General features: G+C 42.7%; 1 protein-coding gene across 2 annotated transcripts in view; it reads left to right on the plus strand.

Annotated features, from left to right (window-relative positions):
- ATP8B3 (ATPase phospholipid transporting 8B3) overlaps positions 1 to 24,673 on the plus strand; it is a 137,712-nt gene that overhangs the window by 23,759 nt on the left and 89,280 nt on the right. For both annotated transcript variants that reach the window (XR_009152748.1, XM_058163367.1), the window contains exon 2: positions 24,480 to 24,542. Coding sequence is in view for 1 of the 2 variants with exons in the window: in XM_058163367.1 (XP_058019350.1) it covers positions 24,480 to 24,542 (63 nt within the window). In the remaining variant the exon portion in view is untranslated. The remainder of the gene's footprint in view (positions 1 to 24,479; positions 24,543 to 24,673) is intronic.

Raw genomic sequence — 24,673 nt, forward strand, 5'->3', positions numbered from 1 at the left:
ACTTCTGTTTCATTGGTTAATTGTTCTCACTGTCAGAAAATTTCTCCTTATTTCCAGGTTGTATCTCTCCTTGATCAGTTTCCATCCATTGTTTCTTGTCTGGCCTTCAGGTGCTTTGGAAAATAGCTTAACTCCCAGTGGCACGGTAGAACTAAATTCTAAATTCATCTTTGTGAATGCAAAATGCATTCAAGAGTTTGCAAAAGCTGATATATATTTTTGTGCATGTTTCTTCATATACATGCAGTTTTGTGTGTCATTTTGCCTAATGTGCAAAATTTGATTTTTGCAAACAGGACCCCTAATATAATCCACCTTTGCACATCCTTTTCATCAATGTGTTTCATTTGATACATGCATTGGTGAGGTATTTTTCTCTAATATACTTTTAAAAAAAGATAAAACTGCGATATAAATTTTGGAAAACTGCAAATTTTGAATAATTCCTAAAATCCACTTTCCATGGACTTGATTAGTTTTTCAGAGACCACCAAAAAGATTAGAGCTAAGACTGGGAAATTGAAACAACTTTCTAAAATAAGAATGGAAACCCCACTTCTGAACTATTGTCAAAATAATTACAGATAATCCTCAATTTACGACCACAATTGAGCCCAACATTTCTGTTGTTAAGTGAGACATTAGTTAAGTGAGTTTTGCCCATTTTACAACCTTTCTTGCTAACAGTCGTTAACTGAATCACTGCAGTTCATAAATTAGTAACCTGGTTGTTAAGTGAATCTGGCTTCCCTATTGACTTTGCTCATCAGAAGGTTGCAAAAGGTGATCACGTGACCTTGGGATATAGCTGCGGTCCTAAATATGCACCAGTTGCCAAGCATCTGAATTTTGATTAGATGACCATGGGGATTCTGCAAAAGTCATAACTGTGAAAAATGGTTGTAAGCAGTGGTGGGTTTCTACCAGTTCCCCCTGGTTCGAGTGAACTAGTAGTGGCGGCAGTGGGAGGCTCTGCCCACCCACCTGGACATCATCATTGTTGTGTCTTGCCCGCTCTCACCGCAGCCGGGGCCTTCTTATCTGCTTCCGAACGCTGAGGAATGTCCCAGTATGCCTCCCGGCCCCAGCCCTGGCTCCATGCCCAGACAGGAGGAAACACCTCCTGGTCCCAGCCCTGGCTCCATGCCCAAGCAGGCTGCAGAGGAGGGAGCACCCCCCGGCCCCAGCCCTGGCTCCATGCCCAGGCAAACGGAGCAACTAGACCCCTCCCCCTCCCCCACAGCATGTGAGCCTGAGGGAGGTCAATTACCAACAGCTGCCGACTGGAGTGACCCTCGCTTCAGAAGAATTGATAGGTGGCGGCGTCAGAAGGAAGGGAGGGGCAGGCCTGGATAAGTACTGAGTCATGGAGCCACACCCCATGGCCTATATAAAGGACCTGCTTTCTGGCATTCTCTGAGTCAGGCAAAGTCTAAACATATCTTGCTGAAGTCACTTTCTGGTCTCCTGCCTGCCTTGAGGACTTTGCTAGGACTTTGGCAGAGCTGCAGTGGCACGTCTGATTCGGATTTCCCTGACCCGGCCGTCAGCGGAGGAGTGGGACACGACAATCATGGGCGCTCAGCGCATGCACAGAACTGCCCCATGCGCACACTCACAATTCCGAACCAGTAGCGAAGGTAAGTGGAACCCACTGCTGGTCATAAGTCACACTTTTCAGTGCGGTTGTAACTTTGAACGGCCACTAAATGAACTACTGTAAGTTGAGGACTATCTGTATGTGAAGCCCATGAAGCGCTAAAAAATCATCCTCAACTTGAAACTGCCTTAACTTTTCCTTAGTTTAGATATGTGAAATCAGATAGCTTGCATATAGGTCCATATTAAGTTTAGCCCTATCTGGGAGGCTTTGAAGATTAGGATATAAAATCAGATGATGTTCGTCTACCTGCAGAGGAGGCATTCTTAGCAGAACTGGTCTGGGATAGAAGCCAACAATGTGATCAAGAGCCTGGTAGGTCAAGCGTGACCGAGATGATGCAGTTCTTCTGCCTTGGGTACAACCCACTGGTCAAACTGAGTTTGGGCCAAAGAAAAGCTGGAAAGGGAGCTGGGGGGGGGCGAGAAAACGTGTTGAGTGACAGTGATGTGTTTAGCCTCTTCTTGGGAAAATGCCTGTTGAGCGTGGAAGAAGTATCAAATTGATACTTTCATCAAATCATCATATCAAATTGATATAGTTGATGCATATTTTTTTACATATATGTATATATTTTCTTCAAAATATGTTGTTTTATCTATGACAATTGTTTGTGTATACTGTTGTGACAAAAAGAAATAAATGGAAAAAAAATGAAAAAGGGCTAGCGTATAGCTTGCCATGAGTTGGAAAGATTTTGCTTCTCAGGTATACAGGTGAGCAAGATTTCAGGAGTGAGAGAGAGAGAGAGAGACAGGAAAGAGAGTGAGAGAGAGCAAGGACAAGAGATTGGGTGGCGTGAGTTACTTCCTGCTCCCTTCGTACTTTTTAAAAGTCTGTATGCCTTGGCAAAGTTGATCTTCTGTGACACAGCTTGGAAGCCACTTGAGGTCATCAGAAGCATCCTGGAGATCTGGAGAAGGGCAACAGACAGCGTTCCCTTTGGCAGGAAGGGAAGGAGATAGGCAGGTAAGCCACGAGAACGTTTCTTGCCAGCAATGCACGGCGTGGATCTATTTGTCTGGTTATCCCTAATGAGCCCCAAGGGGGAAGAGAAGAGCAGTTTGGATGACTCCAAGCTTCTGCTACCTAAGAATTTCAGTGGTGCAACAGGGGAAACATGTTGTGTTACAGGAAGGCACAGAGGTGCTGTTGTTAATGTATATCTTAGAGACGGAGAGCAGACTCTGCCCAGGGAATCTGTGAGCTGATGCAGAATCGGAGGAAGCGGCTGCAGAAGTCAGTTTAGACGATTGTGAAGTTTGAGTACGGTTTCAGGCTTGGTGGCTTTTCTTTTGGGGTGAAAGGGAGAGAGAAAAAAATGCATATCATTAAATGTGATGAGAGGAATGGCATGCAAGAGAAAAGGGGTCGGCTGCACAATGCATCGTACACCTAGGGAACTGACTATCATTCTGTTTTTAATCTCATTTGAAAATAGAAATTTAAGAAAAGGAAGGGATCTTGGAGGTTCTCTGCTCAAGCAGGAGACCCTATATTATTCTGGACAAATGTCTGTTCAATCTCTTCTTAAAAACTTCTATTGATGGAGCCCCTACAACTTCTGGAGGGAACTCATTCCATGGGTTGATTGTTTTCACTGTGAGGAAATTTCTCCTTAGATCTAGGTTGCTTCTCTCCTTAATTAGTTTCCATGCATTGCTTCTTGTCCTGCCTTCAGGTGCTTTGGAGAATAGCTTCACCCCCTCTTCTTTGTGGCAGCCCCTGAGATATTGGAAGACTGCTATCATGTCAGCCCTACTAGTTCACGCGAACTGGTAGCAAAGAAGCTTCTGCGCATGCGCAGATCTTATTTGATGATGGCCGGGCAGTTGGGCAGAGCCTCCCGCTGCCGCTGCTACTACTGGTTCACCTGAACCGGGGTGAACTGCTAGTAACATACTACTGCCCTAGCCCTTCTTTTCATTAAACTAGATATACCCAATTCCTGCAATTACTCTTCGTATGTTTTGGCCTCCAATCCCCTAATAGAATAGAATAGAATAGAATTTTTATTGGCCAAGTGTGATTGGACACACAAGGAATTTGTCTTGGTGCATATGCTCTCAGTGTACATAAAAGAAAAGATACGTTCATCAAGGTACAACATTTACAACACAATTGATGGTCAATATATCAATATAAATCATAAGGATTGCCAGCAACAAGTTATAGTCATACAGTCATAAATGGAAAGAGATTGGTGATGGGAACTATGAGAAGATTAATAGTAGTGCAGATAATAATCTTAAAGGATCACAGGGAAGAAGTGTAATCAAGACAATCGTCAGGAAAAGGGAATTTGAATCCAAAAGCAGAAATAATCTGGTTTAAATCAACAGATTAACAGAGTTGGAAGGGTCCTTGTAGGTCATCTAGTCCAATCCCCCACCCAAGCAGGAGACCCTACACATTTTCTGACAAATGGCAGTCCAGTCTCTTCTTAAAAGCCTCCAGTGATGAAGCTCCCACAACTTCTGAAGACAATTTCTGTTCCATTGGTTGATTGCTCTCACTGTCAGAAAATTTCTCCTTATTTTTAGGCTGAATCTCTCCTTGATCAGTTTCCATCCATTATTCCTTGTCTGGCCTTCTGGTGCTTTGGAAAATAGCTTTACCCCCTCCTCTCTGTGGCAGCCCCTGAGATATTGGAAGACTGCTATCATGTCTCCCCAGTCCTTCTCTTCACTAGAATAGCCATGCCCAGTTCCTGTAATTTATTTTTATTTATTTATTTATTTATTTATTTATTAGATTTTAATACCGCCCTTCTCCCGAAGGACTCAGGGCGGTGTACAGCCAATATAAAACAATAACAGTGTACAATTAAAACAGGGAATTAAAAAACTTATTACATAATTGGCCAAAATTTAAAACGTTTAAACCTAGAAATCTTTAAAATTCATATAAATTACCCCAGTTAAAATTAATATTTAAAATTTAAAAATTTAAAAAGTTTAAGCCAGTCCCACTCGAATAAATAAATGTGTTTTCAGCTCGCGGCGGAAGGTCCGAAGGTCAGGCAATTGACACAAACTAGGGGGGAGTTCGTTCCAGAGGGTAGGAGCCCCCACAGAGAAGGATCTTCCCCTGGGGGCCGCCAGCCGACATTGCTTGGTGGACGGCACCCTGAGAAGTCCCTCTCTGTGCGAGCGTACGGGTCGGTGGGAGGCGTGAGGTAACAGCAGGCGGTCCCGTAAGTACCCAGGCCCTAAGCCATGGAGCGCTTTAAAGGTAGTAACCAGAACCTTAAAGTGCACCCGATAGACCACAGGCAGCCAGTGCAGTCTGCGCAGGAGCGGTGTTACATGGGACCTGCGTGCGGCTCCCTCTATCACCCGCACAGCTGCATTATGAACTAACTGAAGCCTCCGAGTGCACTTCAAGGGGAGCCCCATGTAGAGAGCATTGCAATAATCCAAGCGAGAGGTAACAAGAGTGTGAGTGACCGTGCATAAGGCATCCCGGTCAATTGTTCTCTATATGTTTTAGTCTCCTGTCCCCTAATCATCCTGGTTGCTCTTCTCTGCACTCTTTCTAGAGTTTCAGCATCTTTTTTATAGTGTGGTGACCAAAACTGGATGCAGTACTCTAGGTGTGGCCTTACTAAGGCTTCATAGAGTGGCATTAGTACCTTATGTGATCTTTATTATATCCCTCTGTTAATGCAATTTAGGATTGCCATGTGAGAAAGTGTCTCAGAGATGATCCTCCTTATTTCTCAGGAAGAGAAGGGAAAGGAGGCACTGGCAGACTTGCAAAATTCTATTACTTTTACTCTATAATAAAAGGGTTAAATAACATAAAATAAAAAGCAGTATTCGAATACGTAGCCTCTGGTCTATGTCAAAGGGTTGGAACGTTTTACATGTCACATTTGAAAAAAGTCTCCAATGTCTAAGAGCTCTTGTGCAAGTGACTTAGTGATCATTTGAAGTGACAATGGCACGGCAGAAAAAGTGACTTACAACTGGTCCTCGCACATACGACCCTTGCCGCCTCTACACAGTCACGTGATCAAAATTCAGGTAACCAGCATGCACTTATGACAATTGCAGCATCCCAGGGTCATGTGATCACTATTTGTGATCTTCCTAGCCATCTTAAAACAAGCAAACTCAATGCGGTGGGGGGGGGGCAGATTTGCCTAACGACCACATGATTCACTTAACAACTGCAGATCCGCTTAACAACCATGGCAAAAATGACATTACAAAATCAGGTACAACTCACTTAACGAGCACCTTGCTTAGCGAAATTCCGATCCTAATTCTGATGGTCAGTTGAGGACTATCTATTTGCAAGGCCCAGAAATTTTGTGAGGGGTCCTTGGTGCTCTCTGAGCTTGGTTACTTTTGTTTTTTTGCCAGCGTTTCGTTATCCAAACTGGGTAACATCATCAGTGATAGTAAGGAGTGTAGTTTCAAACTGCACTCCTCAGTAGCGCTGATGATGTTACCTAGTTGGGTAATGAAACGTCTGCAAGAAAACGACCAAGCTCACAGAGCACCAAGGGCCACTCATGTCAACCCTGAGCTACAAATATTCTCCTTTATTAGCATAACATAACATAACAACAGAGTTGGAAGGGACCTTGGAGGCCTTCTAGTCCAACCCCCTGCCCAGGCAGGAAACCCTACACCATCTCAGACAGATGGTTATCCAACATTTTCTTAAAAATTTCCAGTGTTGGAGCATTCACAACTTCTGTAGGCAAGTCGTTCCACTTATTAATTGTTCTGTCAGAAAATTTCTCCTTAGTTCTAAGTTGCTTCTTTCCTTGATCAGTTTCCACCCATTGCTTCTTGTTCTACCCTCAGATGCTTTGGAGAATAGTTTGACTCCCTCTTCTTTGTGGCAGCCCCTGAGATATTGGAACACAGCTATCATGTCTCCCCTAGTCCTTCTTTTTGTTAAACTAGACATGCCCAGTTCCTGCACTCGTTCTTCATATGTTTTAGCCTCCAGTCCTCTAATCATCTTTGTTGCTCTTCTCTGCACTCTTTCTAGAGTCTCAACATCTTTTTTACATTGTGGCGACCAAAACTGGATGCAATATTCCAAGTGTGGCCTTACCAAGGCATTATAAAGTGGTACTAACACTTCACGTGATCTTGATTCTATCCCAGAATCTATCTATCTATGCAGCCCAGAACTGTGTTGGCTTTTTTAACAGCTGCTGCACACTGCTGGCTCATATCTAAATGGTTATCCACCAGGACTCCAAGAATGGTTCTAAATGGTTATCCACTAGGACTCCAAGCCCAGGAATGTTTCAGAAATAAATGTGTTGCTCTGGCAGATTCCCATTTCTTTCTTTTTTAAATAAAATACTGTAAAAATATTTTTACAGGGTGGAAGTAGCACCTAATGGGCACCCCTACTGATAAGACTAGAGAGCCATGGCAGTTATGCTGTGTTGGGAGGGAGGCATATTTATTTATGTATTAGACTTATATCCTGGCTTTTCTTCAGGAGCTCAAGATAGTGCACATAGCATTCCATTGCTCTATTTTTGCCCTCATCCTATGAACAAGCCAATGAAAAAGAATCAGTGAACAATTCTATGAAAAAGCCAATAGAGGTGGTCCTTGACTTATAACAGTTCACTTATTGACTGTTCAAAGTTACAATGGCACCAGTAGTGGGTTTCAAATCCTATCACTACTGGTTCGCTTGTGGGCGTGTAGAATAGAATAGAATAGAATAGAATAGAATAGAATAGAATTTTATTGGCCAAGTGTGATTGGACACACAAGGAATTTGTCTTGGTGCATATGCTCTCAGTGTACAGAAAAGAAAAGATACGTTCATTAAGGTACAACATTTACAACACAATTGATGGTCAATATATCAATATAAATCATAAGGATTGCCAGCAACAAGTTATAGTCATACAGTCACAAGTGGAAAGAAATTGGTGATGGGAACTATGAAACGATTAATAGTAGTGCAGATTCAGTAAATAGTCTGACAGTGTTGAGGGAATTATTTGTTTAGCAGAGTGATGGCCTTCGGGAAAAAACTGTTCTTGTGTCTAGTTGTTCTGGTGTGCAGTGCTCTATAGCGTCGTTTTGAGGGTAGGAGTTGAAACAGTTTATGTCCAGGATGCGAGGGATCTGCAAATATTTTCACGGCCCTCTTCTTGATTCGTGCAGTATACAGGTCCTCAATGGAAGGCAAGTTGGTAGCAATTATTTTTTCTGCAGTTCTAATTATCCTCTGAAGTCTGTGTTTTTCTTGTTGGGTTGCAGAACCGAACCAGACAGTTATAGAGGTGCAAATGACAGACTCAATAATTCCTCTGTAGAATTGGATCAGCAGCTCCTTGGGCAGTTTGAGCTTACTGAGTTGGCGCAGAAAGAACATTCTTTGTTGTCCTTTTTTAATGATGTTTTTGATGTTAGCTGTCCATTTGAGATCTTGTGATATGATAGAACCCAGAAATCTGAAGGTTTCTACTGTTGATACTGTGTTGTCAAGTATTGTGAGAGGTGGAAGTATGGAAGGATTTCTCCTAAAGTCCACCACCATTTCTACGGTTTTGAGTGTGTTCAGTTCCAGATTGTTTTGGTTGCACCACAAGGCTTGTCGTATACATGCACAGAAGCATCTGGACGGGTGGGCGGAGCCACAGCTACCAGTTCACTGGATCCGGGGCAAAACGGTAGCAACCCACCACTGAACGGCACTGAAAAAAGTGACTTATGACCATTTTTCACCATTATGACTGTTGAGCATCCCTATGGTCATATGATTTACATTAGAATGCTTGACAATTGACTCACAATCATGATATTTGCACTGTCCCAGGGTCATGTGATCCCCTTTTGTGACCTTCTGACAAGCAAAGTCAATTGGGGAAGCCAGATTCACTTAACAACCAGGTTACTAATTTGAGAACTGCAGTGATAATAAACGTGGTAAGAAAATGGGGCAAAACTCACTTAACAAATTCTCACTTAGGAACTTTGGACTCAATTGTGGTCATAAATTGAGGACCATCTGTATAATCCTAGGCTGCATTAATAGAGGGATAAAATCAAGCTCATGTGAAATACTAGTACTGTTTTGCAAAGCCTTAGTAAGATCACACTTAAAATACTTTATTTTGATCACCACAATATAAAAAAAGATGTTGAGACTCTAGAACAGGGGTAGTCAACCTTTTTATACTTACCGCCCACTTTTGTATCTCTGTTAGTAGTAAAATTTTCTAACCGCCCACCAGTTCCACAGTAATGCCCCATGTATTGTCGTCTGCGCATGCCTCTCGCGCATCATGGATTGGGTTTGGGGGGGGCACCGGCTACCAGCTCTGCTTGTCTGTTACAGCTGGGTGGTGTGGGGGGAGATGCGCGAGCTATTCTGGGATGAGGCTTTGTTTGCGGTCGCACTATAGCGCCATATAGTTTCACTTATGTAACGTGAACTAAACTTATGCGTGGGTGATACAAATAGTATATTTTCAGAAATTTAAATTGTCACGGGGAATTTTATGAAAACCTAATGAAAATGTTTTTAAATAATGCTATGAAATTTTTTTAAAAAGTCAATTAAATTAAAAAAAAAGAAAAGTGCTTCAGTATCGGACAAAACCCCTACCGCCCACCATGAAAGCTGGAACACCCACTAATGGGCAGTAGGGACCAGGTTGACTACCACTGCTCTAGAAAGAGTGCAGAGAAGAGCAACAAGGATGATTAAGGGGCTGGGGTGATATTATAGCAGTGTTCCAATATTTGAAGTATTGCCCCAAAGAAGAGAGGGGTCAAACTATTTTCCAAAGCACCAAAAGGCACAAAGAAACAATGGATGAAAAGTAATCAAGGAGAGAAGTAACTTAGAACTAAGGAGAAATTTCAGTGAGAACAATCAACCAATGGAATGGCTTGCCTTCAAAGGTTGTCTTACAGACTTCACAAGTCTTAAAGTTGCCAAGGTTGGAGACCCCTGACCTAAACTACTCCACACTGGTTTTCCTTTGAAAAAAACTCAGCCATTTATAGTTGCATATGATTTAGTCACTTCACATTTAGATTACTGCGATGTGCTTTGGGTAGGGCTGCCCTTGAATAGAATAGAATAGAATAGAATAGAATTTTTTATTGGCCAAGTGTGATTGGACACACAAGGAATTTGTCTTGGTGCATATGCTCTCAGTGTACATAAAAGAAAAGATACGTTCATCAAGGTACAACATTTACAACGCAGTGGTGGGATTCAAATTTTTTTACTACCAGTTCTGTGGGCGTGGCTTGGGGGAAGGATATTGCAAAATCCTCATTCCCTCCCCACTCCTGGGGCCAGGCAGAGGTGGTATTTGCCGGTTCCCTGAACTACTCAAAATTTCCGCTACCGGTTCTCCAGAACCTCTCAGAACCTGCTGAATAGCACCCCTGCCTAGAAGTCTACCCAGAAGCTACAACTGGTCTGGAATGCAGCAGCATGCACAGCATTGGATGCTTCCAGCTTTGCCCCCATTATACCTATGTTGCATGAGCTGCACTGGCTCCCAGTAGTACCTTCCAGGTGCAAATCAACATGGTGGTTCTCACCTTTAAAGCCCTATGAAGAACATGGCCAGGTTATTTGCAGGATCACTTCTTCCTGAGGTGCCTATCTTATCCCACCAGATTAGATAAGTTAGGCAAGTTCCGGTGCCTTGGCACAGAGTTGGAACTTGGAAGCCTACACCCCCTGCCGCCACCCATCATCCATCAGCTTCTCCCCCCATCAACTTTTAACTTACCAGAAAGCTATTATATGAAGAAGGTATCAAGATTGGTTGCAGGATTTGGATTTGGCTAGATTAGAGAAAAGAAGGACTGGGGTGGGGGGACATGATAGCAGTATTCCAGCATTTGAGAGGCTGCCACAAAGAGTCAATTTATTTACCAAAGCACCAGAAGGCAGGACAAGAAACAATGGATAGAAACTAATCAAGGAGAGAAGCAACCTGGAATTAGGAGAAACTTCCTACCTGTGAGGACAATTAACCAGTGGAACAGCTTAATTAGGAATGCCTTACTACAGGTCTGGCAAACAAACAAACAAACAAACAAACAAACACCACTATACCAAAATACCAATCTGGTTATCCACAATGGAAGCGTTGAAATGCCCGAATCTAACAGACATAGATAAATTAATAAGGTATAAGGATCTGATAAATGAACAAGGGAATTTGAAAACCAAACAAGAATGAAAAGATCAGGGTATAGACACAGATTGGTGGACATATACCAAATCCAGACGAGATATAGAACAGATATAAAACTATACGAATTCCAAAAAGAACAGCAGGAATTAGACAGGATTTTACAAGGTACGGAAGAAAAGTTGATTAGGAAAATATATAAATATTTACTGAGATATAAAATGGAACAGGAAGTGGTTAAAGAAACAATGATAAGCTGGACAAAAAATTCTGGATATAGTATAGATTTGGAGTAATGGGAAAAATTTTGGGAAATAAATTTGAAATTGACTATGTCAGTGGTTTATAAGGAAAACCAGTATAACATGTTTTAAAGATCAGGGTTCTCCAACCTTGGCAACTTTAAGCCTTTAAAGTTGCCAAGGTTGGAGACCCCTGTTATAGACGGCATCTTCCATCAGTGAGACTTGCTAAGATGCTCCCAAAAACATCACCGATTTGTTGGAAATGTAAGAAATCATACGGGACATCTTACCATCTATGGTGGACTTGTGTGACAGCAAAAAAGTACTGGTCCAAACAGAAAGTGGCTTGAAGAGATAACTGAACATTTATTTTATTTATTTATTTATTTATTTTATTCAATTTCTATACTGCCCTTCTCCCGAAGGACTCAGGGCGGTGTACAGCCAAGTAAAAAATCACAATATCAATATTAAAAGAAATTAAAACAAGCATATTATAAAATGGCCAAATTTAAAACGAATTAAAATATTAAAATATAAATAACCCAATAAAATTTTATCATATAGGCTGGAAACTGGAACCATTTTTATTGGGCATACCTACAAGAAATTATAATAAAGAAATACAATATTTAATTCTACATATTATAACTGCACCTTTCAGTTTGGGCATGTGTGTGCATACAGTCTGGGCACTCGGTGTCAAAAAACTTTGCCATCACTGGTATAAGGTCTCCTGCTTGAGCAGAGGGTTGGACCAGAAGACCTCCAAGGTCCTTCGACAAAGTCTGGTTGTCTTTTGAAAAGGCACCTTTGGGACAACCATGATTTGGATGACCGAGAATCTCCATAGACTTCAAGACCAGCCTTTTTACTTAGGTGCTGGCTAGAGTGAGGCTGTTAATCATGGCACATTCCAAGATGACTGAGCTGCCAAATGTTGTTTTATGTTTATGGTTGCATGGCTTGGGGTTTTAAATAACTCTGGGTTTTATTGCTGTTGTAAGCCACCCATAGCTGTGCTTTAAGATAAAAGCAGCCATACAAATCTTTTCAACACATAAACAAATAGCAATTAACCCCCGGCTAATGCAGGCATCAATCTCTCATTTTCAATAGAATTATGTTAATTATTACAGTAGTTGTTGCAATAATTGCTCTTACTCATGTCTTAGTCATCTCACCTTTGGACTCTTGTAATGTGCTTTAAAGACGGCTGTCTTTGAAGAGCATATGGAAGCAGCATTGATCCAGAATGCAAGGACTCGGATACTTAGGGGGGGCTTCAAAAATCTGCCCATGGGCCATCCCTATTGTGGTTAGTCTTATGACTGGTGGCAGTTTTCCCCAATCACATCCTTTCCTACTGAGTTGGGATAATTCTCAGTATTTCTGATTATGTTGCTTTGGAATTTTGGAGCTGTAATCCTATCAAGGCTGGGTAGAACCAGGCTGGAAAGACTATTCTATTTTTGCACACACAAAAGTGCAACTCTCAATTTAATAATAGAATAACAGTTGGAAGAAACCTGTTGTGTCTGCGCCCCCCGAGCCGGGCCCCCTGCCAGAAAGTGACTCGGAAAGTGAGGGGGAAGGGCCATTACGACTTACCTCGGGAGCACCGGCTTCCCTGGCTCAGCTCCAGGAGCCAGAGGCAGGCCAGGTGGAGGAGATAACAAGGCCTCCATCCCCTGACTCTCCCCCCTCCCCCCGGCTACGCCTCCAGACCCGGCTGATGGCAATCAGGCCTGGCTGGACCCTAGGTTTCGTAGGAGAGGCGGGAACAACAGAAGCAGGGGTGGAGCAGGCCTAGGAAATGCTGAGTCATGGAGCCACACCCCACAGGATATAAAAGAAGCAAGGGCTGCTATACCACTTCGTGGCGAGCATCAACTGCTTAGAGGGAGAGAATTAGAACTGAAGTCCTGTTTGTTCCTGGTTTCCTGGCTGACTCATCGGCATCAAGAGAGATAACAGAGACACTTCGCAGACGCTCGCTAGTTTGCTGCCAGAGCTGATAGTTGCCGGCTAATTAAGTCATCGCTCGTGTCTCCCGGACTGTGGAGGGGGACAGAACAAAACCTTGGAAGTCTTCTAATCCAACCCCCTGATCAAGCAGGAGATTTTATACCATTTCAGACAAATGGCTGTCTAGTCTCTCCTTAAAAAACTCCAGTGATGGAGCACTCATAACTTCTGAAGGCAAGTCATTCCACTGATTGCTTTCACTGTCAGGAAATTTCTCCTTATTTCCATCTTAGATCGCTCCTTCATAAGTTTCCATCTGTTGCTCCTTGTTCTGTCAGGGTTCCAAGCAACACCCCCAAAGAAATAAAACTCTGAGGCTTGAGGTTCCTCAAAGTTCTAATTTATTAGAGATGTCATGTTGGCACAGCTGGGAAAACCCGAAACTGAAAGCTTCCAGGTTTTCCAAACCCAGTTGACAGTTCACAGCCCTGCCCCACACCCACAAGTTCATCACATTGTCCAATCAACTGTTCACACTCAACTGGATACAATCTTCAGGCAGTCTATATCAGAAGCAGGCAAAAGTCCTTGAATACGGAATGTTATTATGACTAACTTTCTACTGCTCCAACAACAACATCTCGCAACTTCCCCAGCTAAAATATGTGGCAGTTAAGAAGGAAAAAGAAAATTGCCTTCCAAAACTGACATGTTCTGCCTTTGGGTGCTTTGGAGAACAGGTTGACTTTGTGGCAGTCCCTTGGATATTGAAAGACTGCTATCATGTCACCCTTAGTCCTTCTTTTCATTACACTAAATATATCCAGTTTCTGCAACCATTCTTCATATGTTTTATCATCCAGTCACCTAATCATCTTTATTGCTCTATTCTGCAGTCTTTCTAGATTTTCAGTATTTTTGATGTATCATGGTGACCACGGGTAGGTTTCACTTACTTTTACCACATGGCCCGTGGTAAAGGTAAGTGACTTTTACTGGTCACTTACCTTTACCACGGGCTGTCTGCACATGTGCCAGCCTTCCATGCATGTGCTTTGCTCACACATGCACCCGGTTTTGTAAACGTGCCTAAAAAGCACGACTTGGAGCCAGGGTGAGAGGGAGGGTGTCAGTTTTGGAAGGCAATTTTCTTTTTTGCTTCTTAACTGCCACATATTTTAGCTGGGGAAGTTGGGAGGGGGTTGTTGTTGGAGCGGTAGAAAGTTAATCATAACAACATTCCGTATTCAAGGACATCCTGCGTCTGATGGAGACTGCCTGAAGATTGTATCCAATTGAGTGTGAAGAGTTGATTGGACCATGTGATGAACTTGTGGGTGTGGGGCAGGGCTGTGAACTGTCAACTGGGTGTGGAAAACCTGGAAACTTTCAGTTTCAGGTTTTCCCAGCTGTGCCAACATGACATCTCTAATAAATTGGAACTTTGAGGAACCTCAAGCCTCAGAGCTTTATTTCGTTGGGGGTGTTCCTTGGAACCCTAACATTAACCCGAATTCTACCTACCTGCAATCGCCGCTACCGGTTCGCTTGAACCGGTGTGAACTAGCTGAATATCACTTCTAATGATAGCAATGGTGCAGTATCCCAAGTGCAGTCTTACCAAAGCATTATAAAGTCGCACTAATACATCACATTTAGAAAGGGTTCCTTGATTAATCTGATGGAGTTTTCAAGTCTTGGTTATTGATAGTCACATGCAGTTTTCCTAGGCAGAAGCATTGTATAAATACAAATGACTTTTGATGCTTTATTTGTGAGCTTCCCAAAGACCACCTGTTGGAAATAGCGTTAATGATGGATAATGCTCAGCCAGACTTCTCATAAATTTAAGAAAGGGAATCCTCATTTCCATATTTTATATATTTATATATTTTATTTATTTATTTTGTCAATCATATATAAGATAACAGGTAAAAGTATAAACATAATTTGGATACATGAAAAGAGTAAGTAAAAAAGGAATATTAAGACAGGGACGGTAGGCACCCGGGTGCACTTATGCACGCCCCTTACAGACCTCTTAGGAATAGGGTGAGGTCAACAATAGACAGTTTAGGCTTAAAGTTTTGGGGGTTTGGGGAAGAAACTACAGAGTCAGGTAATGCATTCCAGGCATTGACCACTCTGTTCCTGAAGCCATATTTTCTGCAATTGAGTTTGGAGCGGTTTACCTTATTTATTTATGATTATTAAAATTATATGTATATATACACTCCCTGTCCAGAGGCAGCTGACCTCTGAATTTCAAGTGTTAGGACAACCAAAGGAAAACTCTCTCCTTAAGGCTGTTTGTAGTTTCTCTCTACATCACCTGATTAATCATTGCTGGAGGCAATAATCTCCAAGGGGTTACTTCCCATTTCAGAACTGGAAAGTGCAGTAGACAAGAACTGGATAAAAGGGACAGCTGCAGAACACAAAGCGTCCCACTTTCAAACCTACAAACTGAGTTACACACTTACAGAACCATTGCATTCACAAGCAACCTCTTGAGGCTGCGCACAGTGTTTTTTTTTATAGCATTATTTACATATCTTGAAGCTACTCACTCTTGGTGTTGGGGAAAAAAAGGGGAAGGGAAGAAGAAGGAAGGAAGAAAGGTTATTCCTTGTTTTATTGCTCTTGCTTTATTATTATAGTACTTATTTGGTTTCTTATTTACGTAGAGCTTAGATCTCAATAGTACAGCAAAATGAATTGAATAATTGTTATTGTGTAAGTATCACCATAGCAATGGTCCTTTACAAAATAGAAGAGGACCATTCCTGGTCTCGAAGGGTTTACACCCTTTAGACAGTACCGTACATAACACATGGACAGTTCGATGCAATGGCATGAGAACAATCACCCTTTGAGCATCCAGGTAACAAGCAGCAGCACTTCGAGGATTTTCCACTTTGAGGATTTTCCAGGGACAGCTGGGGTACAAAGTGACTTTCACGGTTCCACAACAAAACGATCTCGATTTATTCTGGTAGGCGGACAAAGCATACAAGCTGTTTCTTCCTGATAATGTACTTTTTATATCCAACCCGTGCTTTGACGTAGGAAATTTTTTAAAATGCCTATTTCCAGGCATGGCATTAGGCATCTTGGTATGATAAAAAGTCGTGGTGTGCCAGTGGGTGGGTGCTAGTTTTCTGAAGTGTCTGTACTTCGCTTTCTTAAAATACACACGCTGGACTCTAAGGATATGGAACCCTTTGTAAAACATGGTCTTCTTCCTCCCACGTCTCAGAACCACTGACCTTTGATTGTTGGTGTTATCTGAGAATAATAACTGACAGAGGTTTTGTTTTTTGTATGGCTTAATTTCCTGTTCAGGTGGCTTCAGTGATAAGGTGGCATATAAATTAGTGCAAAGCACGACAACGGTAAATAAAACAGTAATAGCGATCAAGAACAGGGATGGAGAAAACCTGAAGATAACAGCCAACGATTAAGACAAATCATATCCAGACTAGAGAAGCACATAGGCACATAAAGAAAAAGGGAAATGTCTCATCCCTGACATTGAAATCAAAATAATATTGATCTGTATATGTAAAAAGGGTCCGTCCATCCAGATCTATGAATGATCCTCCAGCTGTACAATGTAGCACCCTTTAAAAGGGGCGAGAGTTCCACATGTCAAATTCCAAAGTTGGCCTTCAATAGAAGAGAATATATGTAGCTCAGGGTTGAACTGTGGAGTCCTTGATGCTCTCTGAGCTTGGTTGAGTGCCTGCAGATGTTTCAATGCCAATGGATGTGAGTGTTGTGTCTCGCCCAATCTCACCACAGCCGGGGTCTGCTTATCTGCTTCCGAACGCTGAAGAATGTCCTAGCATGCCTCCCGGCCCCAGCCCTGGCTCCATGCCCAGACAGGCTGAGGAGGGGGCATCTCCCGGCCCCAGCCCTGGCTCCATGCCCAGACAGGCTGAAGAAGAGCAAGTATCTCCAGCCCCCAGCTCTGGCTCCATGCCCAGGCAAACGGAGCAACTAGACCCCTCGCCCTCCTCCACAGCATGTGAGCCTGAGGAAGGTCAATTACCAACAGCTGCCGATTGGAGTGACCCTCGCTTCAGAAGAATTGATAGGCGGCGTCAGAAGGAAGGGAGGGGCAGGCCTGGATAAGTGCTGAGTCATGGAGCCACACCCCATGGCCTATATAAAGGATCTGCTTTCTGGCAGTCTCTGAGTCAGGCAAAGTCTAAACATATCTTGCTGAAGTCACTTTCTGGTCTCCTGCCTGCCTTGAGGACTTTGCTAGGACTTTGGCAGAGCTGCAGAGGCACACCTGATTTGGATTTCCCTGACCCGGCCGTCAGCGGAGGAGTGGGACACGACAGTGAGGCTTGCCATGCCATTGTTGGTGCAAGTATGGTTTTCTTATTGGTGGTTCCTTGATTGTTTGTCTGGTGCTAATCCCTGTTTATCTGGATGTTGTTTGCCAGAGACGATGAGTTCTGGTCTTTTTATTTCCTTCTTAGTTTTGAATAGCACTAGCAATAGCACTTAGACTTATATATCGCTTCACAGTGCTTTACAGCCCCCTCTAAGTGGTTTACAGAGTCAACATATTACCCCCAACAATCTGGGTCCTCCTTTTACCAACCTCGGAAGGATGGAAGGCTGAGTCAACCTTGAATGGTGTGTAAATGTGGTTTCTCTCTATGTATCTATCGATAACTGATTTGTCTGAATGCCAAGCTTCCAGGAATTCCTGGAGTAGCCAGAATCATCAACTTCTGCCTCACTACCTACTTTCAATTTGATGGACAAAATATACCAGCATTTTTTTTTAATGGAAAGTTCATTGTAATTGACTATTTAGGATCCTCCTCATGGGTTACATGTGTAGGTAAGCCAGCTTTGGGTATATGGCTTGGATTTGTCTCCAGCAAATTCTAAGCTGAAAGGTGCTGTTTCCCCTCTTTTTTTGCTAACACCTTAAAGACTTGTACCTGCCTGTTTGTAATACTATCTGTTTTTGTTGGCTTAATCAACTGGCTGATGAGTGAAAGCTATGCAGGAAAATGCAGGAGGAAGAAATAAAGGATTATTTTACTGGTCAAACTGGTCAAGGAAAGAAGCAACTTAGAACTAAGGAGAAATTTCCTGACAGTTAGAACAATTAATAAGTGGAACGACTTGCCTTCAGAAGTTGTGAATGCTCCAACACTGGAAATTTTTAAGAAAATGTTGGATAACCATCTGACTGAGATGGTGTATGGTTTCCTGCCTGGGCAGGGGGTCGGACTAGAAGGCCTCCAAGGTCCCTTCCAACTCTGATGTTATGTTATGTTATGTTATGTTACTTGCCTTCTTCTCTTCCTTCTTCTTCTGAACTGCATTGTTAGCTAATAATTTCAGGCAATGAAGTTTAACCATGAGAACCTAAAGATGGCAATTATGAAGATGTGCCAAGTCATTTTTGACTTCTAGCAGCTGCATAGATGGATAGGTTTTCTCCATGATAATAATAATATAATAATATCAGAGTTGGAAGGGACCTTGGAGGTCTTCTAGTCCAACCCCCTGGCCAGGCAGGAAACCCTACACCATTTCAGACAAATGGCTAGCCAACATTTTCTTAAAGATTTCCAGTGTTGGAGCATTTGCAACTTCTGCAGGCAAGTTGTTCCACTGATTAATTGTTCTAACTGTCAGGAAATTTCTCCTTAGTTCTAGGTTGCTTCTCTCCTTGATTAGTTTCCACCCATTGCTTCTTGTTCTACCCTCAGGTGCTTTGAAGAATAGTTTGACTCCCTCTTCTTTGTGGCAACCCCTGAGATATTGGAACACTGCTATCATGTCTCCCCTAGTCCTTCTTTTCATTAAACTAGGCATACCGAGTTCCTACAACCGTTCTTCATATGTTTTAGCCTCCAGTCCCCTAATCATCTTTGTTGCTCTTCTCTGCACTCTTTCTAGAGTCTCAACATCTTTTTACATCGTGGTGACCAAAACTGAATGCAATATTCCAAGTGTGGCCTTACCAAGGCATTATAAAGTGGTACTAACACTTCACGTGATCTTGATTCTATCCCTCTGTTTATGCAGCCCAGAATTGTGTTGGCTTTTTTGGCAGCTGCTGCACACTGCTGGCTCATATCTAAATGGTTGTGAAAACCAAAGAATGCCCCTGTCAAACCCATCTTACTCTAGCATTTTATTTCTCACTGTGGTCATCCAGAGAAAGCCACCATTGTGACGTGGTAAAAGTCCTGGAAGAGAAATGAGAAGACCCAGGTTTTGGTCCTGCCTTATGCTGGGTGACTTCTCAGCTCTGACCAGCGTCAGGCTCTGAAACAAATTGGCTGATCAGCAAAATCACTCATCACAACATGCATTGGTAGCTCTGGTTTAAAACTGTTGGAAGAATATCCATCTGGTTCAGTTCCAATCGGGAGAAAGGCACTAGAGACAAAATGGAGGATGGAGGCTGATTGGAAAGAGGATCCATTTATTGATGAAGCAGAACCACCAAGCACATGTGATTCTGGCAGTGATGGGATTCAAATAATTTAACAACCGGTTCTCTGCCCTAATGACAGCTGGGTAGGTGTGGCTTGGTGGTCATGTGACCGTGTGGGCATGGCCGACTCAACATCACTCACGTTGATGGGCACTTCGCCTTAGCTGTTACAATGTAATAAGGGTTAACCAGAGAGGCAGTTTCTGTAAGCAGGATGATAAAGATTAGGCTAGAAACATCACGAGAATGTTTTCTTTCTGCCTTCCTTACAGGATTAGTCCTGTAAAGTGGAAAAACCAAAATAAGATTTCTTCCAACAACCGGTTCTCTGAGCCGCTTAGAAAGTTAACAGCCGGTTCTCTTGAATAGTGTGAACTGGCTGAATCCCACCACTGGATTCTGGGTAGCTGACCACATGGAGTTGAGAGTTTTTATAACTTCTCTTGGGCTTGAACTTGAGCTTCCTGTTCCTGTTCAAGACCATGTATTCTATTGGCTGTTGTCAGACTTCCATGGGACCATGTACAAATCCTAGGAGTTTGTCTAAGCTATGCTTGGTTGAAGTTTGGGCTGATGCAATGAAGGGGCTTGTTGGGCAATTCCTATTGTGGTTGAGGGCGAACCCTATCTTTGTTCAGACTTTGTTGCAGGAAGTAATGGATTACCAAATCTACATTTCTAAAAGCTGGCCTCAGCTTAGTATCTGCTTGGGGGCAGGAAGCTGGGGCTCTGAGTTTCTGTCTCCCTTAAGATTTTTATTTCTCTTTTAGGGGAAATATTTTATCCTGCCTTTTTTAATATTTCTCAAAATATTATTCTTCTAGGGGTGGGTGCTAACTTTCTACAAAGCCATCTAAGTTAGAAGCCATCTCTGTGTCTTGTGGTAATGAGGCTAAAAGGAACTAAACTTATATGATTGAGTCTGAGTCAGAGGAATTATTGAGTCTGTCATCTGCACCAGTGGTGAAATCCAATTTTTTTTTACTGTGGGCATGACTTGGTGGGCATGGTGTGACCAGCCAGAAGTGGTATTTGCCGGTTCTCCAAACTGCTCAAAATATCCATTACCAGTTCTCCAGAATCTGTCAGAACCTGCAGGATTTCACCCCAATCTGTACCTCTATAACTCTCTGGTTTGGCTCCGCAACCATACAAGACAGACACAGACTTCAACGGATAATTAGAACTGCAGAAAAAGCCATTTGCTGGCTAGGGAATTCTGGGCGTTGAAGTCCACCAGGCTTAAAGTTGCCGAGTTTGGAGACCCCTGTTCTAGTCCAACCCCCTGCACAAGCAGGAGAGACCCATGATGAGCAGACTCCATAACGGTTGTAACTCGAGGACTACCTGTATTTCAGCAGTGTATTTTCTTTCGGTAGCGACAATAGAAATAGTGAATAGAGGCCACACAGTAAAGATTTCAATACTATAGCTGTTTCCCTGCTGCAGCCAGAAAAGCCTTTATGAGAACTAGGAAGTTCTATAAACAACAGCTGTTTTTTCTACGTCTGCTGCTTTTGACAGTTGCATTGCTTTTAATTTGACTCCACACACACACACACACACACACACACACACACACACACACACACACACACCCCTTTGGCAGTCAATAAAAACAAGAAGCTTTGGTTGTAGTAATAAAAAAGCTAAATAGTTCAGATAACTGACTTTTGTATCCTGTAATAATGAGGCGATGTTTACATCGTTTGCATAACTGGTTTTGTTCTGCACTCTTTGATCTTATTATTCTAGCCTTGGGAGTGATAATTCCCAGTCCACTCAGGTTTCTGAGGTCCTCCTTCATAAACATTTTTTCTGGGTATATGCTCCAAAGTAGTGAATTGATTTTAAAAACAGAAGAGTACATTTCTGGGCAACACAAGACCCAGCAAAATCTAATTTATAACTTACAGAAACTGCATTTTCTATAATTTTATGCAGGGGTCCTCCAGGCTTAAAGTTGCCAAGGTTGAAGACCCCTGATTTCATGGATGCAATGTGTTTTGAATAACCTTTATGCCTTTCACATTTATGTCTCTTTTTTCTGTTTTTCCTCCTCCTCTTCTGTTGATCAGAATTTTCCCTGCTTAACATGTCCTCTCCCTAATATTACCTCCTTTTGACTGGATCCTCTCAGTCACTACTGACAGATAGTCTGGCTAGGTGACAAAGCCTGGCTCGGTGGCTCAGTGGCTAAGATGCTGAGCTTATCGATCAGATAGAATCCCTAGTATAGGTCTCCTGCGTGAGCAGGGGGTTGGACTAGATGACCTCCAAGGTCCCTTCCACCTCTGTTACTGTTATTACTTGTCTGGAAACCCCCCAGGTTGGATCACTCTGGATTTCTGCCCCATAGTCTGGCAGACCGCTCCAAACCTACCCAAGAGAACTCTAGGATGTTGACATGGGTCCAAAAAAATACAACCCTTTCAGGTCTGGCATCTTCCAGATCTGTGGACTTCAATTCCAAGAATTCCCCAGCCAACCTGGCCTTTGATGAGAATTCTGGGGGTTGAAGTCCATACATCTGGGAGGCACCAAGGTTGGGAAAAGTGTGCTACCCTATCCCTGGAAAATGAGTGCAGATTGCCAAATGGCTAAATAATCTGCGTAATCTCAGAGGAGACTATTTCTCCAACTAGAAAATGAGATAATTGCATTATTTAAAGGAGGAGATGGGGGAACCTCCAGTGGTTTCAACATTTGCCGCCACCACAGATTGCACACCACCACAGATTTCTAAAACCTTCAAGAGTGTTGTTAAACACAAACACAAAACATATATTCCCTTTTTACAACTGTTTCGTAACGATAGTCTTCTATTATTTACATTTCCCCCTTACTCTTCATTAAATATATTTATCCTTATTATCCATTTATCCCTTGTTTCTATATATATTCCTTCACATATAATATTAAAGCTATAGATTATTTAAAAATTATCCGTTTGTGACCTTTCACCATTCATTCATTCTAATGTATCTTCCTTTTCTTTTATCTCCATCGTTAGTTTGTCCATCTCAGCATAGTCCAGGATTTTCCTCAGTAGGTATATTATCTTTTTTCCAGTTCTATGCCTATGATATTCTCGCAGCCATTATTATATGTAAAATTAGGTATTGTATTTCTTTAATGTATTTCCTAGTAAATATTCCCAACAGAAATGTCTCTGGTTTCCAATCTATGGGTTGGTCGGTTATCTCTTCCAACCATTTTCTAACTTTGGCCCAATACTTTTTTGCATATGGGCATGTCCACCATTGATGATTAGCTAGCTGGGGAATTCTGGGAGTTGAAGTCCACACCTCTGAAAGTTGCCAAGATTGAGAAACACTGAGATGGAGGACAGAGGTGGGTTTCAGCAGGTTCTGACCAGTTCTGGAGAACCGGTAGTGGAAATTTTGAGTAGTTCGGAGAATCGGTAGTAAAAATTCTGACTGGCCCCGCCCCCATCTATTCTCTGCCTCCTGAGTCCCAGCTGATCGGGAGGAAATGGGGATTTTGCAGTATCCTTCCCCTGGAGTGGAGTGGGAATGGAGATTTTACAGTATCCTTCCCCTGGAGTGGGGTGGGAATAGAGATTTTAGAGTATCCTTCCCCTGCCACGCCCACCAAGCCATGCCCACCAAGCCATGCCACGTGCACCAAGCCACGCCCACAGAACCGGTAGTAAAAAAATTTGAAACCCACCCACCACTGATGGAGGATGACCACATTGCTATTACCGAGCACAGTATTTCCTGCAGGTATTTGGAAGGATGTGAATGGTACCATTGGGCTCCTTACAGCGTTCCTTAAAGCAAGATCCTGGCAAGGAGGACAAATGCCGTAGTCAGATTGGAAGGCAGCGGATGAGATAACATTCCAAACGCATCCTCGAAGTTTATGCAATAGGTCGTCTGAATGCACCCTAGCAAACCAGACAGGCCTGATTATTTTGTATACAAACTTCCCAGGCAGGTGGTCAGCTCCTCACAGACTTATTATGATGCTGCTAGCGGCTTATTCTGTCGAATGAGGACGATTGCGCAGTCAGGATTAAACTAGCCAGTGACGATGTTCCTATGCTTGTGTTGAACCGGCGTGCTGGTTTCTTTTTCTACATTTGCTGATGTGCAAAAGAGATAAGAAGAGGGGTGAGCCCGTTTAAGCCCGTGGGAAGGAAGGCTGGTGCATTTTATAATCCTAATCTGCCTTTTAGTATGGGAAAGACTCAGGGGTATTTCTAAAGACGCTCTTGCACTGATAGTGTGTCCCCATCATCACACACCCTCGGGTAACCCATCTGATTTTTGTCCGTCCAGGCTGCAATTTTTTTTTTTTTTTGCAACTCTGGAACGTTTGAAAGTGAACTTTTCTCTCATTCCCTGATTCTTGAGTCTCAACTGCCTCTTACCGCTGAAATCTGGGGTTGCTTAAGCAGCTTTGACCCAGTCTTAACTCTTCTAAGCCATTTGACAATCCCTCTGGAAAAACAAATAAATCACCTCCAGGAAACCAAAGCACGTGATTCTCCTGCTTTCTCAGCTAGAGCAATTGGGCTGAAAGATAAGGACTGGTGCCCATCACGAAGCGAAGGCCAAGGGCGAATGGGGATCAGGATCCAGATCTCCCCTCATCCCAGCTCAACCTTTCCAGATCTGTGGACTTCAATTCCCAGGATTCCCCGATTCTGGGGGGTTGAAGTCCACACATCTGGGAGGTACCAAGGTTGGGAAAGATGTGCTACCCTATCCCTGGAAAATGAGTGCAGATGGCAGAATGGCTAAATTAGCATTGCAGCTGCGATGGAATATACAAGAGGTGAGCAAATTATTATTTATTAGTATCCGTCATCATCGTAATCAAAATGCTACCGGTCCTCCTTGCAGCAACTCCTAACTCTGTTGGGATCATAGCCAACAAGGGCTAAGCTAGCAAATTGCAGGAAGGTTAAATGACTTAATCTTTTTCACTTTTTAGATTTCAAAATGCCAAGCCAGGAGTCTTTCGGGAGTTACCAGGATGAGACTAAAACAGGACCAGGTAAGTTGATGTGGGGATTTGTAGAATCACAAGTGGGAACATTTTGAGTGTGTGTGTGTGTGGGGGGGGGGAATACAGATTTTTGAACCATGAAATGGATATAACTGAAGTAATTTTTTTCCAGGCTAAAG

Source organism: Ahaetulla prasina, chromosome 1 (genome assembly GCF_028640845.1).
Source record: "Ahaetulla prasina isolate Xishuangbanna chromosome 1, ASM2864084v1, whole genome shotgun sequence".
NCBI classification, from domain to species: Eukaryota; Metazoa; Chordata; class Lepidosauria; order Squamata; family Colubridae; genus Ahaetulla; species Ahaetulla prasina.